This window comes from Crocuta crocuta, unplaced genomic scaffold (assembly GCF_008692635.1).
Source record: "Crocuta crocuta isolate KB4526 unplaced genomic scaffold, BGI_CrCroc_1.0 scaffold108, whole genome shotgun sequence".
NCBI lineage: Eukaryota > Metazoa > Chordata > Mammalia > Carnivora > Hyaenidae > Crocuta > Crocuta crocuta.
The window spans coordinates 2,681,183-2,695,052 of record NW_027532825.1 but is presented as its reverse complement, the minus strand read 5'-3'; the positions used below and the strand labels follow the sequence as shown (position 1 = coordinate 2,695,052).

Below are 13,870 nucleotides of genomic sequence, written 5' to 3'. Positions count from 1 at the left end.
GTGCTGCTCTGGCCGAGGGGGTGTGCGGCCCCCCCACAAGGTCCCCAGCCAACGACCACCCGGGACAGCCTTCCGGGGCCCCCCTCGGTGGGCGGGGACAGCCCCGACCAGGCGACCAGCTGTCGGGGAGGCTGCGTGCCTCACTCGGTGGGTGATACACCCACGGCTGTGCCTCGGACTCCGGGGCACGTCCCGCCCCTACACCGCAGCCCACCTTGGCCCCCAGGGCTGTGATTCGGGCCAAAGCACCTGCGGCCCCGCTGGGGGCGGGGGAGCCCCGGGGACGCCTGTCCCAGGCGGGCAGGTGGGAGGCACCTGGGCTCCTGGGCGCCCGGCCTCGCCCATGCAGGGGGCGGCCCTCAACGCCAGCCTCTGAGGGTGCTGGGCTGCCCGCTCGGATGGTGGTTTAGCACACACCTAGCAAACGGGAGGGCCGCCCTGGGCGCCAGGGTCGCTGCGGGGCGCGGGGGTATGAAGCCATCGGGCCACCGAGGCCTTCGTCTTACCTTCCGCAGGCTGCGCGCACCGCTGTGGCCTCGGATGGCCGCCAGCAGTGCGGACCGCTCGCCCTCCGCCTCCCTGCACGACGGCTTGCTTGGCCCTCCCTCCGACGTGTGCCCTGCAATCTGGAACGTTCACACCGTCAGCGCGTTTGATCGGAGAAAGGCATTGTGTGGGGAGGCATGGGGTGGTGGCCGCTTCGGGTCGTGTGCCTCCTGATACCGGCGTGGCTTTCCGGGAGCTGATAGGTGCTTTGAAGCTTTGCAGACCCAAACGAGGACCCAGGGGTCCCCGCTAGCTGGCAGTGTGACTGCGGGCCAGCCCACCTGACCTCACTGCGCCTCCGTTTCCTCCCCTGTGAAATGGACAAGATAGCTCCCAAAGGCGAGTGCTGGTGCTAAGTGCCTGGATACGGAAGGGCGTGTGTGTGTGTGTGTGTCCTAAACTCCGTCCCTGCTGTGACTGAACAATGACAGGTGACACCGCTAACAGTACAGGAGTGACCGGCGGCAGCCGCCCCTCACTCGAGGACACGTCAGAGATGAGCTGTGCCCACCCCTCCGCTCCCCTGGGCCCAGGCACGGACACCCCACTGTCCACATCTTGCCCCAGGGGAGTCAGGCTCTGCAAGGCTGTTGGGACAACCTCAAACCCATCAGCTCCCGTCCCTCATGGTTCTAAATGCCCCGCAGTCAGGGAGATGCAGGTCCTGGTGGGAAGGAGATGAGACCCCAGCATCCACCTCGCTCGTTCTTATGCTCACCCCGCCCCTCCTCCCATGCCACCCGAGAATCTAGGGATGCCTGTACCCCCCAGGCAGGCGCCTGCCCATTCACCTTGCGAAGCCTGTCCTTCCCGCCGGCCGAGTGGATGGCTTCCATCAGGGCGCTGTGCAGGGAGGTGTCCTTTGGTGCCGGTCTCTGAACAACAGGCCGGAATTTCTTCTTCGGCCCAAAGATGCTGGGAGGCAGGGCACCGCTGGCCTCATGCGCATCTGTGCACAACGGGCTGGGCTTCTCCTGTTCTAGGGGCTCCCGTCCGGCGTGGCCGCTGGTACCGGAGCCCCTCGGAGAGTGAGGAGGCTTGCTGGGGCCGGGGACCCACCTGGAGCCATTCACCAGGGTCCTGTCAAGAGTCGGATCATCTCCCGAGCGGGCGGGCGGGGGGTCGGTGCTGTCCAGAGCGCACTTGGGGACGGACGCTGAGCTGGCCCTGTGGCTCTGCTTTCCACTGAAGCTACAGATCTGTCCCATAGAAATGGGACGTGCGGCCGTGACAGGCGGGATGCAGGGACTTCCGTGGCCGGTGGCTGGGCAGTCCTGAGCAGACAGCTTTCCATCAGGGCTGCCGACCGGCCCCTGGGGCGGGGCTCCTTCCGCCGATGCTTCCCGCCGGTCAGTATGGACTCGGGTCTCTGGGAGCGGGCTGGGGGCTGGGCCTTCTCTCCCAGCGGGAGGCCGTCCAGCCAGCTCTGGTGCAGGGCCTTCACAGGTCTCCTCGGCCCGGGCTTTCTGGGGCCCCATCCGCTTGGCAATAGCAGAGGCCACGTACTGACTGGATGTTCTCCTCTGGGGCTTGAGGAACAGGACCTCTGTGGCATTGGCTGCTGGCACGTTCACGTGACAAGTGGCCGCCATGGGTGGCCGGCTTCTCCCCTCCTCTTCGCGTCTCCCTTCTTCCCGGTGGGCAGACTGCAGCGGGGGCGATGGCGCCTTGGGGTCCGGGATGGTGGGCTCTGCCCCGCGTCTGCTTTCCCGAGGCTGTGGCTTCACTGGCGTGGTGGGAGCCGGGGTCCTGTTGGTTGAGCGCTCCGTGGGCTGGCCAGAGGGCTTCTCTAGAGAGCCAGACCTCCAGAACTCCTTGACTTTTCCAAGGGGTTGGGTTTCCGCGTCAAAAGCGGGGGACGCTGGGGCCACGCTCCTGCCCCCGTTTGCGTGGGGACTCACCAGATTCCCTAGCTCGTCGATCTTAATGGCACCTGTTGACAGCGATACTCCTCTGTCGTAACACCTCATCTCCGATTTCGGGGGGACGATTTTGTACGTGGTGAGGCCGTATTTCAGCCCGTAACTTCCCCCTGGGTTGTGGCCCCGTCGGTACCACGATGGCGGGGCTGAGCCACTGTCCTCAGCCTTCCCTTCCTTTTCCCTCGCTGGCTGTGAGCTCGCTCTCTTGCTGGCCTGTGTCGGCCCACTGAGAGCAGAGCCGGGCCCCTCACCGCTCTCCTTTACACGTGGGTTGTGCGTGGGAAAGTCCGCAGAGGTCGCCTTGGGCTCCATTTTATCCAGGCTTCCGTCTTCACAAGGGTTGGGCGAGGCGGCTTTGATTGCTTTCCCAAGGTCATGGGCATGAGCTGCCGAGTCGGGCACGTCTGCTCTCGTCTCCCGCTGCCGGCCGTTCTCTGCCTCCTTTTGCAGCAGGTGGCCTCCCTGGCCGGCCCCGCCGCCCAGGTCAAAAGAACCGGCATTGTTGTTTGTATTGGAGAACAGCCCTGAGTCCACAGGATCGTCCAGGACCTCGCCTATGAACGTTACTGGGATCGCGTCCGCGTCGCTGTCGGGGACGCTGGCATCTGACGTACAGCACCCGGACACGCCGTTCACCAAGCCGGTGCCGTCTTCATCGCCCTCCTCCAGTCCTGCAGAGAAGGACAAACACAAGTCACAGACTGGCATCGCTGGGGACGATTCCCAAGCCAGTCGCTCAGTGTGATCATACCCGGGCTTTGGTCTTCCCAAGGTTATTTTCGTGTACGTTATTTACGTGCATTTAAAAAATCTTTTCCCGTTGTTTATTTTTGAGAGAGAGACAGACTGTGAGGGGGGAGGGGCAGAGAGAGAGGGAGACAAAGAATCTGAAGCAGGCTCCAGGCTCCAAGCTGTCAGCACAGAGCCTGACGGGGGGGGCTCGAATGCAGGAACCGCGAGATCCTCACCTGAGCCTGTCAGTCGCTTAACCGCCTGAGCCCCCCAGGTGCCCTTATTTACATGTGTTTTCAAGCATCACTCTGATTTGCAATCTACTCATGCCTGGGGCCCGAGTCTCAATGCTGCTGGCTCGACACGGGAGACTGTTGGCACATGCGTGGTGTCTCCAGGTAAAGTATTCAGGGACAATGTTTTGCCACCATCCTTCACTTAGAAATAGATCTGTAGGGGCGCCTGGGTGGCTTAGTCGGTTAAGTGTCCGACTTTCGCTTAGGTCACGATCTCGCGGTTCGTGGGTTCGAGCCCCATGTCGGGCTTTGTGCTGACTGTCAGCTCAGAGCCTGGAGCCTGTTTCAGTCTGTGACTCCCTCTCTCTCTGACCCTCCCCTGCTCACGCTGTCTCTCTCTCTCCTAGAAATAAATTTAAAAAAAAAGAAAAGAAATAGATCTGTAAACCTGAGCCCTTTGGAAACATGGTCTCAGCATGGAACATGAAGGGCAACTGGGGTTTTGACCTTCAACTTGCTCTGGTTTGGGAAATGACGTGCTTATGCCTTCATTTAAGAGGCAGACGACTGAGCCTGGGGCACCTCAGAATTAGCCCTAAAGGATTCAGCGGATCACACGATCAGAGCCTGAGGGAGGCGGGATAAACAATTTTGCTCTGCCCGCCACATCTTCTGAGGACTGAAAAGCGAGTAGACCAAACTACTGATCAGCTCTCCCGTCTGTTTCCTTCTGGTTTTTATTTTGTTTTAAGACCCGGCCAGTATCTCATTTCTAGATTACTTTCACTGTTTGCCTTTGTCTGTAAGATCGCCCAGTCATCTACCAGGATCCCACATGTCTGCTGTGGCCTCATGGAATCATCGCCCCCTCTATATCTGTGGAAGAGCAGATGCCCCACCAGAAATGGGTTCATGGTCAGGGCCATGCCTCCTGAATTTTCCTTCAAGAAATGCCATACAGCAGTGAGCAAAGGATTGGGGGCCTTTGGGAGCCTGTTCACCTTGTCACCCACTGCTTCTCAAACTCATTTGTGCATCGGAGAACTTTCCGTTTTATTTTTAAATATTTATTTTATCTTTGAGAGAGAGAAAGAGGCAGAGACAGAGCATGAGCAGGGGAGGGGCAGAGAGAGAGAGAGAGAGAGAGAAAGAGAAAATATGAAGCAGGCTCCAGGCTCTGAGCTGTCAGCACAGAGCCCAACGTGGGACTCGAACCCACAAACCCCAAGATCATGACCTGAGCCAAAGTCAGACGCTTAACCGACTGAGCCCCCAGGCGCCCCTCTTCTCTGAATGTGTGCAAACAGAATGCTTTCTGATGTGCAAAATCAGTGTCTTCCAGAGGGATTTTAAGCTGCTATTTAGATGTCTACCCGGTGCGGTTCGCCGCCCCGATCGGATGTGCTCTGCAGAGCTATGCTCGCCCAATCACCTCACCCCCAGGCTCTCTTCAGACGGCCCAGGGTCCTCCCGCACACCTCTCCCTCAAGGAGCTACAAGCCTGGCCAGAAAAAATATCCCCCGGGGTCTCCTGCCACATGACGCAATAGCAAAGCAGGGCCCGCTCTCACCTTCCAGGTCCTCATCAAGTTCCTCCAGGGTTTTCTGGAACTGTCCGGTGATAAACAGGTCTTCGTCCCCTCCGGAGGCTGGTGAGGCTTCCTCAGTTCTGGAGAAGACCAGAGAGAGAGGGAGGGCATTCATTTCTCTCGTTATTGCTTTACTCTTATCTGGAAATATCTGAGGAAGGCACAATGCAAGGCCAAGTTCATGCAGTTCCGTATTCACGGGACTCTGGGGCCCTGGGAGCTGCTGGGACACAGACGGTGTGTGTGTTGGTGTGTGTGTGTGTGTGTGTGTGTGTGTGCACACGTGCAAGCAGTGGCAACAAGTGCAATGGCAGGGACGGCTGGGACGGTGATAACAGCTCCTGCCCTTGAACTTGCCCTTGCCCCCACGACTGGAGAAAGCACCTACCAGGGAGGGCAGCCCCCGTCCCTCTGTGTCCCACGTGCAGCCTGAACACGCGAGAACCCAGACGCAGGGCTTGGGCACACATTATCATACTATAAACCTCACAGACAATGTATAAGGCAGGTAGTCTTACCATCGCCGGTTACAGATAGGAGACCATGCGCCGAATGACTGATGGATCTGCCCAAGGTCACATGGGCTCTACACCAGGGGGAGGGCTGGAGAGGACCAGCCATGCCCAGTGTCCAGGGGCACAATGTGGCCCCTGCCACCTGGACATCTAGGAAGGTGACAAGCTGCCCGCCGAGCGGAGCCAGATCTCGCCTTATTTGCATCACTGAGACAACAGCATCCACGAGACGGCTGTGGCCGAGACCCTTTCAAAGCAAGCTTTTGCAAGGGCTCTTGTCTCTTGTGCTCGCTGCGCGGGCCACAGAGACATCTGGGCGGCAATTGTCTATCTTCAGTGAAAGCTGAAGGTCTTTTCCGCTGATTGTGAAAACTGAGGACCAATTTCCGTCACTGCTAATCAGGCCCGGATAATGGTGCCTGGGGTACGCTTTCACGGTCCTCACTTACGCAGCGAAGTTTGTGTTCTGATAAATGAGTCTTTCTTCCTTGGTGACTGGGTCCTTCTGGGAGCCAGGAAGCGGCTTCTAGATTGGTCTCAGCTAATGTCCCCTGACAAGCCAGACAAAAGGGGCCAGTTGGAGATGTGTGTGCATGTGGGCCAATTAGTAAGGACCGTAAGGGGCACAAGGCTCTCTTTACTCCTGCTGTTGCTGGGGCTTTAATTGAATGCATTTTCTTTTCTTTTCTTCGGAATGCATTATCTTAAAGTGTGGATTTCTCTTCATTTTGGATGCTTAAAGCCCAGCTAAACAAAATTAGATAGGTGCTTTTCCTTCGGAGTCCTTGCTTTGACTTCAGAGTATGCTAAGCCACGTCGCTCTATGAGAACAGAATGGTATTCCTAAGAATTCAAAATGAATTTAAAATGAAAATCCCCAAAGTGCTATTTTGTAAATGTTAGACTAGGAAAAACGTCACGACAAGCTGAGGAAGTGCACTGGGGCTGAGACTCTCACACTTGCTGCTTCTAGGAAGCAAATGGGAACACACATCGAGAGATAAAAATGTCGCTTTAACTTGGTAAGAACTTTGGTTCACTGGCCTCTGGTAATTTGTCTTAAGGAAACAATCCACTAGATAGAAAAATGTGAACACAACGTTTGTCGAATTTAGGTGAAGAATTCCAAAATCTCCAGCCATCGGGGTTTGCCTAAAACACTGCATGTTGAATTCAAAGGACACTAAAATCAGTCAATAGAATGAATCCCAACTCTGTGGACACACCGATCGATGCTTAAGCCAGAGACGCCGTGTGAAGAAATAAAGACATGCACACAGGATGACTGTGATGACGTAAGACTGGCACCTGCCCATGGCGCCTGGGTGGCTGTTGGCTAAACATCTGGCTCTTGATCTCGGCTCAGGTCATGATCTCATGGTTTGTGAGTTCGAGCCCCACGTTGGGCTCTGTGCTGACAGCGTGGGCCCTGCCTGGGATTCTCTCTCTCTTCTCTCTCTCTCCCTCCCCCACTTGTACTCTCTCACTCTCTTAAAATAAATAAATAAACATTTAAAAAATTTTTTAAAAAATAACACATCCCCACCAGCAAGGGAAGTAAAATTTAGTCAGTCACTGCCACCCACTGTGATTTGTTGAAATGAATGAATTACAGTGAAGGCTTTATCCTTTTTGTCTTGAATTATGCTCATTTGGGTACAAAGCAGCTTGAAATGTTGGGCAATTTTTTAAATGGCTAAATTTGAAATCATCCCTTTGGGTCCTTTTTGACCATGAAGAGAACTCTTTTGGCAAAGTAGATTACATTTTTGCTATATGGTGCACGATACTCACGGTACATTGTGTTTACAATTTTGTTTTATTTTTATTTTATTACTGTTACTTTTTATTTTCTTTTGAGAGAGAGAGCATAAGCAGGGGAGAGAGAGAGGTGGGGAGAGAGAGAGAGAATCCCAAGCAGGCTCCATGCTCAGTGTGGAGCCCGATGTGGGGCTCGATCTCACGACCCTGGGATCATGACCCGAGCAGAAATCAAAAAGTCGGATGCTCAACCGACTGAGCCACCCAGGCGTCCCTACAATTTTATTTTGTTAAGAGCATTGAACAATCCCTGCGAGTAGCTATTAGCCTGACGACCGTAATGGGACAGCCGGGACCAGGCCTGCGTGTGAGCTCACCATCTTCCTCCCACCCAGGCTGCGGCCGGAACTGCCCCCCCAAACTTCATCAGGAGCCAAGCCCCGAGGTCGCGGGGCTCCCCTTCAGCTGTTCCCGCCCCTCCGCAGTCCAAGCTGTCTTGCTGACGTCTGGGACACTCCCTCAGCCCCATTCCCTGTGCCTGCTTCTGCTCCCCTGTGCCTGCATCACCGGCACCACGCAGGTGTCCCCTAGGTGCGGTCAGTCACTCCGTCCCTGCTCTGCGGACACAGCCCGGGTCCACCTCTGCTCGCCTGGCACCTCGCGTGGTCCTCCAACCAGATCCTCCAACGTGGGCCTGGTGCCTTGGAGCCCTGCCTGCCCATGGGGACAGAGCAGACATGGGACAGGAGCCACCAGCCTGGGAGGGAGGGCCCACCCATGGTCCTGGCTGGGCTGTTGCTCCCGAGGCGGCTGAGCCCCTGGAGGCCGCTTTGCTCATGCGNGGTGTTGAGCTCTGGGCCCTGAGCTCCTTATGCATGGATTATCTGGCAAAAGCCAAGTCTATGTCAATGTATCTATCTTGTTTTCCAATGTAATATTTTCCAAGGAAGAGATATCCCTATATCCACTTCTCTCTCCCCCACCCCCATCTACTTGCTTCCAAAGGGTTAGTAATAGCTTGTAACTCTTGCTCTGTCCCTGCAAAAACCAGTTCAAAGCGCTCCGTCCCCGGGCGTGGAGGTCGGCAATCTGCGGGCTTAGCGGGAGAGCCCGACAATGTGTCCCTGGAGTGGACAGCTGGCCACGGGCGTCAGCCTCTTTGTGGCGGAAAGTAACCATGCCCAAGTGTCCCTCTCCTCCGCACCTTCCCGCCCCACCCCTGACACACACCCCAGTCTTCAGCTAGGCATCTTGACGGCAGTCTGTTCTGGCCCAGGACCAAGAAAACGAATAGCAAACACACACAGCGTAGGCGTTCTGATACCAGCTTGCACCTGCAGGGTAAACATCACCAGCAGCGTTTTCTCACACGGAGTGTGGCCGCCGTGAGCACAGTTTGCAGGTCACTGGTGCGTAAGACTCGAGGGACAAAGGGCTGGCAAGAGTGGGGGGCGGGGGGGTGGAGCAAGGGCATCAGGGTGCAGAACCCCCCACCAGGTGGGGCCTCAGGCTGGTCAGTGAAATGACCAGCAGGGGCGATCACGTCAGATCAGCCCTTGGAAAAACAGGGTTGGGTTTTTTGTTTTTATTTTATGGGAGATACAGTAAAAGAACATGCAGGCTGATTCTGAGCCCTTCGGGCAGAGGAAGCCATGTCTCTTTTCCATGTGGCTAAAAGAGCTTCTTTAAGTAATTTATCCAATGGCAGGATTAAAAAAGGAAAAAAAAAAGTCCGAGGGGAAAAAAAATGTCCCTTTCAGGTTGTGATTCAATTGGCTGATGACGCAAATGGACCTGTGCATTTTCAGACACTCGATACACCAAAGGCAAGAAGCTTGGGAAAATGCACAGTTGAGGATGGTCATGGGCGAACTTCCCACCCCCTTTCCAAGTGCTCCTGGGTTGACAAAGCTTCAGGCTTCTAGAACCACAGTGTCCCCCAGGAATGGAAGAAGAGCCACACGTCACTTAAAATCTCAAATCTTGTAAAAAAAAAAAAAATCTCATTGTCATGTTAAACAACGGTAAGAAGACCGAGGTGAGATGAATTAAGTACTTCACCTTCGCTGTTAATACACCTGAATTAGTATAACTTGATGTTATCCAATACTAAACCCACATCATCATCATCATCATCATCATCATCATCAGGGAATTAATAGGAAGCGCTCCTTTCTTCACACCAACGTCTGTGCATTCTGGTCTGCGTTTGGCTCAGCCGCTCGGCAAGAGATCAGCAGCAAAACGAGGCCAGAGCTTCTGTTCAGAGCAGCAAAGCACAGCTCTGAAATGGCTGCAGTGGTTTTTATTTCTTTTTTTAAATGTTTATTTATTTATTTTGAGAGAAAGCGAAAAAGCAGGAGAACAGGATGGGCAGACAGAAAGAGAGGGAGAGAGAGAATTCCAAGCAGGCTCTGAGCTGTCAGCGCAGAGCCTGATGCAGGGCTCAAACTCACGAACCATGAGATCGTGGCCTGAGCCAAAAAGCAAGAGTCAGTCTGAGCCACCCAGGTGCCCCTGGAATGGCTTTTTTAAAAAAGTTTTAAATGTTTGTTTATTTTTGAGAGAGAGAGAGAGACCAAGTGTGAGTAGGGGAGGGGCAGAGAGAGGGAGACACAGAATCTGAAGCAGGCTCCAGGCTCCGAGCTGTCAGCACAGAGCCTGACACGGGACTCGAACCCACGAACCGTGAGATCATGACCTGAGCCAAAGTCGGATGTTTAACCGACTGAGCCACCTAGGTGCCCCCTCGCCCCCTCCCTTCTCCTTGGAGTGGCTTTTAAATGCTCCTTTGCAAAAATGTAGTTACAAAGTGTCCAGGTTCTAGGAGGTGCTCAGAGTTTCCAAGTGCTCTTGGCGATCACGAAATTCTAGGGTTCCAGAAGGTGTGAGAGGCTTCGAGCACCGCTGGTCACAGAGTTCCTGTGGTTACAGAGTCCAGGGGCCCCAGGGGGCACCGGCCAGTGGAAAGGCAGGACCCCATCCCTTCCAGCCCCTCCCCTGCCCCTCAGTTCCGAGATGAGACCAGACACGCACGCCCTACGGGCCCAGCAGTGTCTCACTGCTCATGTCCTCATGCCCACCACTGGCTGTTGAGTGGGGCTGAGATGGCCTTGGGGACAGCCAGGCAGAGGGCGGGGGATGAGGGCTGACAGGAGCCAAGACAGGGAGGTTCCCATGTCCTGAAGGAGCTGCACCTTCTGTCTTCTGTGGCTCCAGCCCCGCTCTCAGTGTGGCCCCATCATTGATGAACACGGCCTGAAACCCACATATCCGGCCTCTCACCTACTCCACTACTGAGCTGATGTTCCCAAAAGGCACCGCAGAATTCCGCATCCCACGCGTTGACACTCAGATAGGTTCAATGTCTGATCACAGCAAGGTGGCCTTTGGGATTTAAGGCTTCAGAAATAATACAAGTCCGGGGCACCTGGGGGACTCAGTCGGTTGCGTGTCTGACTGACTTCGGCTCAGGTCATGATCTCGCAGTTCGTGAGTTCAAGCCTTGCACTGAGCTCGCTGCTGTCAGCACAGAGCCTGCTTTGGATCCTCTGTGCCCCTCTCTCTGCCCCTTCCCTGCCTGTGCGTGCGCACTCTCTCTCTCAAAAAGAAATTAAAAAATAAAGAAAGAAATCAAAGACATAATACAAGTTCCATTGTGATGTCCCCCAGGTAGGTAGGAGGCAAAGTTCTCTCTGTTTTTCCCCTTTATCTACATACTAATATATATACACATATAAATACACACACACACACACACACACATCATGCATATACATATGTAGTTTCTTATCAAACATGCTATCAAGTTTAAAGAGGCAGATGATCAGAGCCAGATACAGGGTGTAAGGATTCCCCAACAAACCAAATTTCTATTCTTCCTCAGGCAGGTGCAAATAATAACTAAAACAGCAACAATAATAATACCAGCCATTGGTTTTTGAAGGCTGCAAATATCTAGACACTATTCCTTTTTTAAGTGTATTTATTTTTGAGGGACAGCGAGCAGGAATAGGGGAGGGGCAGAGAAAGAGAGAGCGAGAGAGCAAGAGCGAGCAAGAGAGAGAGAGAATCCCAAGCAGGCTCTGCACTGTCAGCATGGAGCCCCATATGGGGCTCGAACTCACTAACTTTGAGATCCTGACCTGAGCAGAAACCAAGCGTCAGATGCTTAAGGGATGAAGCCCCCCAGGGGCCCCGTCAGGCACTGCTCTTGTCTGTCTGCAGGTACTAAAGAGACTGATGTGAGGTCAAGTCACTGCCCCAGGGGCAGACACGACCTCAGGCAGTCTGGCCCTGCAGGGTTTACTCTTCCTAGGGAGTTGTTCTTTAAGTGTTGCCCCAGGCCACGTAGGAACAGCTTCTGGGAGAAGCTGTTTAAGCAAATGTAGGTCCCCGGGGGGCGTGACTCCTGCCTGGGGCAGAGCTGCGCAGGAGGCCACTCCTAGGGGTCCCCCTAAAAAGGGGCGATCATCCTTGTGCATCTGTGTTGATCCTGTGGGCTGAATTCTTCCTCGAGGAACCTGTTTCTTGGCTGCGCTAGGGTTAGAGGAAAATGCTAGGAAAGTGATGTCCACGTTCGCAATGAAAGGTTATATTTGGGTCCAACGACACCGACTTGATGGAAAACGTGTCTGCAGACCACAGCGCACAAAAGGTATTCCGAGGATTGCCAAGCACTCACACTGGCTCTTTTTACAAAACCGGTATTTATTCTCAAGGCTCTTCCGTTGAAAACCTTGGCTCTGAGGCCCTTAGGCAGAGCCTGGCCCACGGTTCTGCCTCTAAATCAGCTGCAGGGAAGGGAGCCTTTGCCGCTGGACCGAATACTTCCAGAAGGATGCTTTCAGCTGCGGCCAGGCCAGCAGGAGCCCACTAGGAAACTGCACTTGGCCTGCAGCTTGCCAGCAGGGGACCCGAGGAGTCCCAGCGAGGACTTTGCTGGCGACAGGGTGCAGAGAAAAGAGAAATGTCCAAGCGGATGAGAACTCGACTCCGCAGGCCTTACAAACTCTGGTCTTCTCACAAAGGGTCCTGCGCTGTTCCCAACAGCTCCCGGTGATTCCCGGTGATTCCCGGTGAATACCTGTCTTACCGGGGACTGGCCCCAGGGCGCACACACTGCAGGCTGAGGATGTCTGAGACCTGGGGGGAGGCGTGATGGCCTCAGAAGCGCCCCTCCATCCTCAGCCCCTGGGGCGCCTGGGTGGCTCAGGCTGTTAAGCATCTGACTTCCGCTCAGGTCATGACCTCACGGTTGTGAGTTCAAGCCCCGCGTCGGCCTCCAAGTTGAAGCAAGGAACCTCCTTGGGATTCTCTCTCTGCCTCTCCCCACTCATTCTTTCTCTCTCTCTTTCTGGACCTACGCTGCTCATTCTCTCTCTCTCTTTCTCTGCCCCTTCCCCCACTCATTCTCTCTCTGGCCCTCCCCTGCTCACTCTCTCTGCCCCTCCCCTGCTTATTCTCTCTTTCTGTCTCTGTCCCTACCCTGCTCATTCTCTCTCTCTCTCTTTCTCTCTCTCTCTCAAAATAAACATGAAAAGAAGGAACCCCCGGCCCCACCGCCCCAGTGCTGGGGAGACCAGCCCTGCTAGTCACAGCAGAGGTGCTTCTGCATTGCCCTGGCCTCCAAGGCCTGGCACTCGGAGGCCGGCCGGCCTCGCTGTCCCGCCGCGCCCTGGATCGCCACCGCACTGGCCACGCAGGAAGCACGTCCTCTCCCACCTGCAGAAACGACGCACCAGAATCGCGCAGGCCAGGGCCAGGGGGCCGGCGGACCAGGGACCAGCAGCAGGCACGGCAGCAGGGGCACCGTCTCCGCAGAGGCCGCGAGACGAGAAGTGCCGAGGGCTGAGTGCGGGCCCGTGCCAGGCCTGGCGCTGCCCGGCCTCCCCTGGGTGTGCGGGTGCCAGAAACCGTCGTGTCTTCCTTACCGTTGTCCAACATGCTGTCCCCGTCCCGACCAGGGGCCCGAGCTCAAGGCGGCCCCGTCGACGCCGGCAGGTGCTGCTCTCACTCGACTGCAGCTTGACCCCGGGCTCCAGCCCCCCAGCCGGGGTTCCCATCTCACGGAACTGGGCCACCGGCTGCTCTGGACCCCCCGGAATCGTCCTGCTGCCTCCTGGCTCACCCGCCGGCTGCACACTTGACCTCTGACCCTGTCCCTGTGAGCCCCCCTGAGTCTGGCCTCAACCCCGCCTTTCCCCCTCCAGCCTTCTGGGGGCTCAGGCTCTCAGCACAGGCCATTGCCAAGGGACCACAGAGCGCCCCCTGGATCACACGGCGTCCATCCTGAGACATGAATTCTCTCCGCGTCCACACGACCGAGGGAGTACTTCACTGAGCCCGCGCCAGCGGTGGCAGGCACAGATCGGCATTTCAAAAACGGTGTTTTATCAGAGCGTTATTTCACGGACACTGGGAGGCAGACCAGAGAGGGGGCATTTAAACAGGTTGCCTTCCTGCAGAATTTGTAAGACTTCCGCGTTTCACGAAGGGGAGGCTAGAAGGGCTCCCCTGCACTTATCTGCGAGGAGGTGTTTCCCAGAGCAACACCCAAAGGACTACAC

The 13,870-nt window shown here is 55.6% G+C and overlaps 1 protein-coding gene across 1 annotated transcript in view; it reads right to left on the bottom strand.

Annotated features, from left to right (window-relative positions):
- The window catches only part of COBL (cordon-bleu WH2 repeat protein), a 159,960-nt gene that overhangs the window by 3,851 nt on the left and 142,239 nt on the right, over positions 1-13,870 (bottom strand). The window contains exons 18-20 of the mRNA XM_077781151.1: positions 5,008-5,105; positions 1,338-3,139; positions 507-626 (exon numbers count right to left, since the gene is read on the bottom strand). Coding sequence (XP_077637277.1) covers positions 507-626; positions 1,338-3,139; positions 5,008-5,105 — 2,020 coding nt within the window. The remainder of the gene's footprint in view (positions 1-506; positions 627-1,337; positions 3,140-5,007; positions 5,106-13,870) is intronic.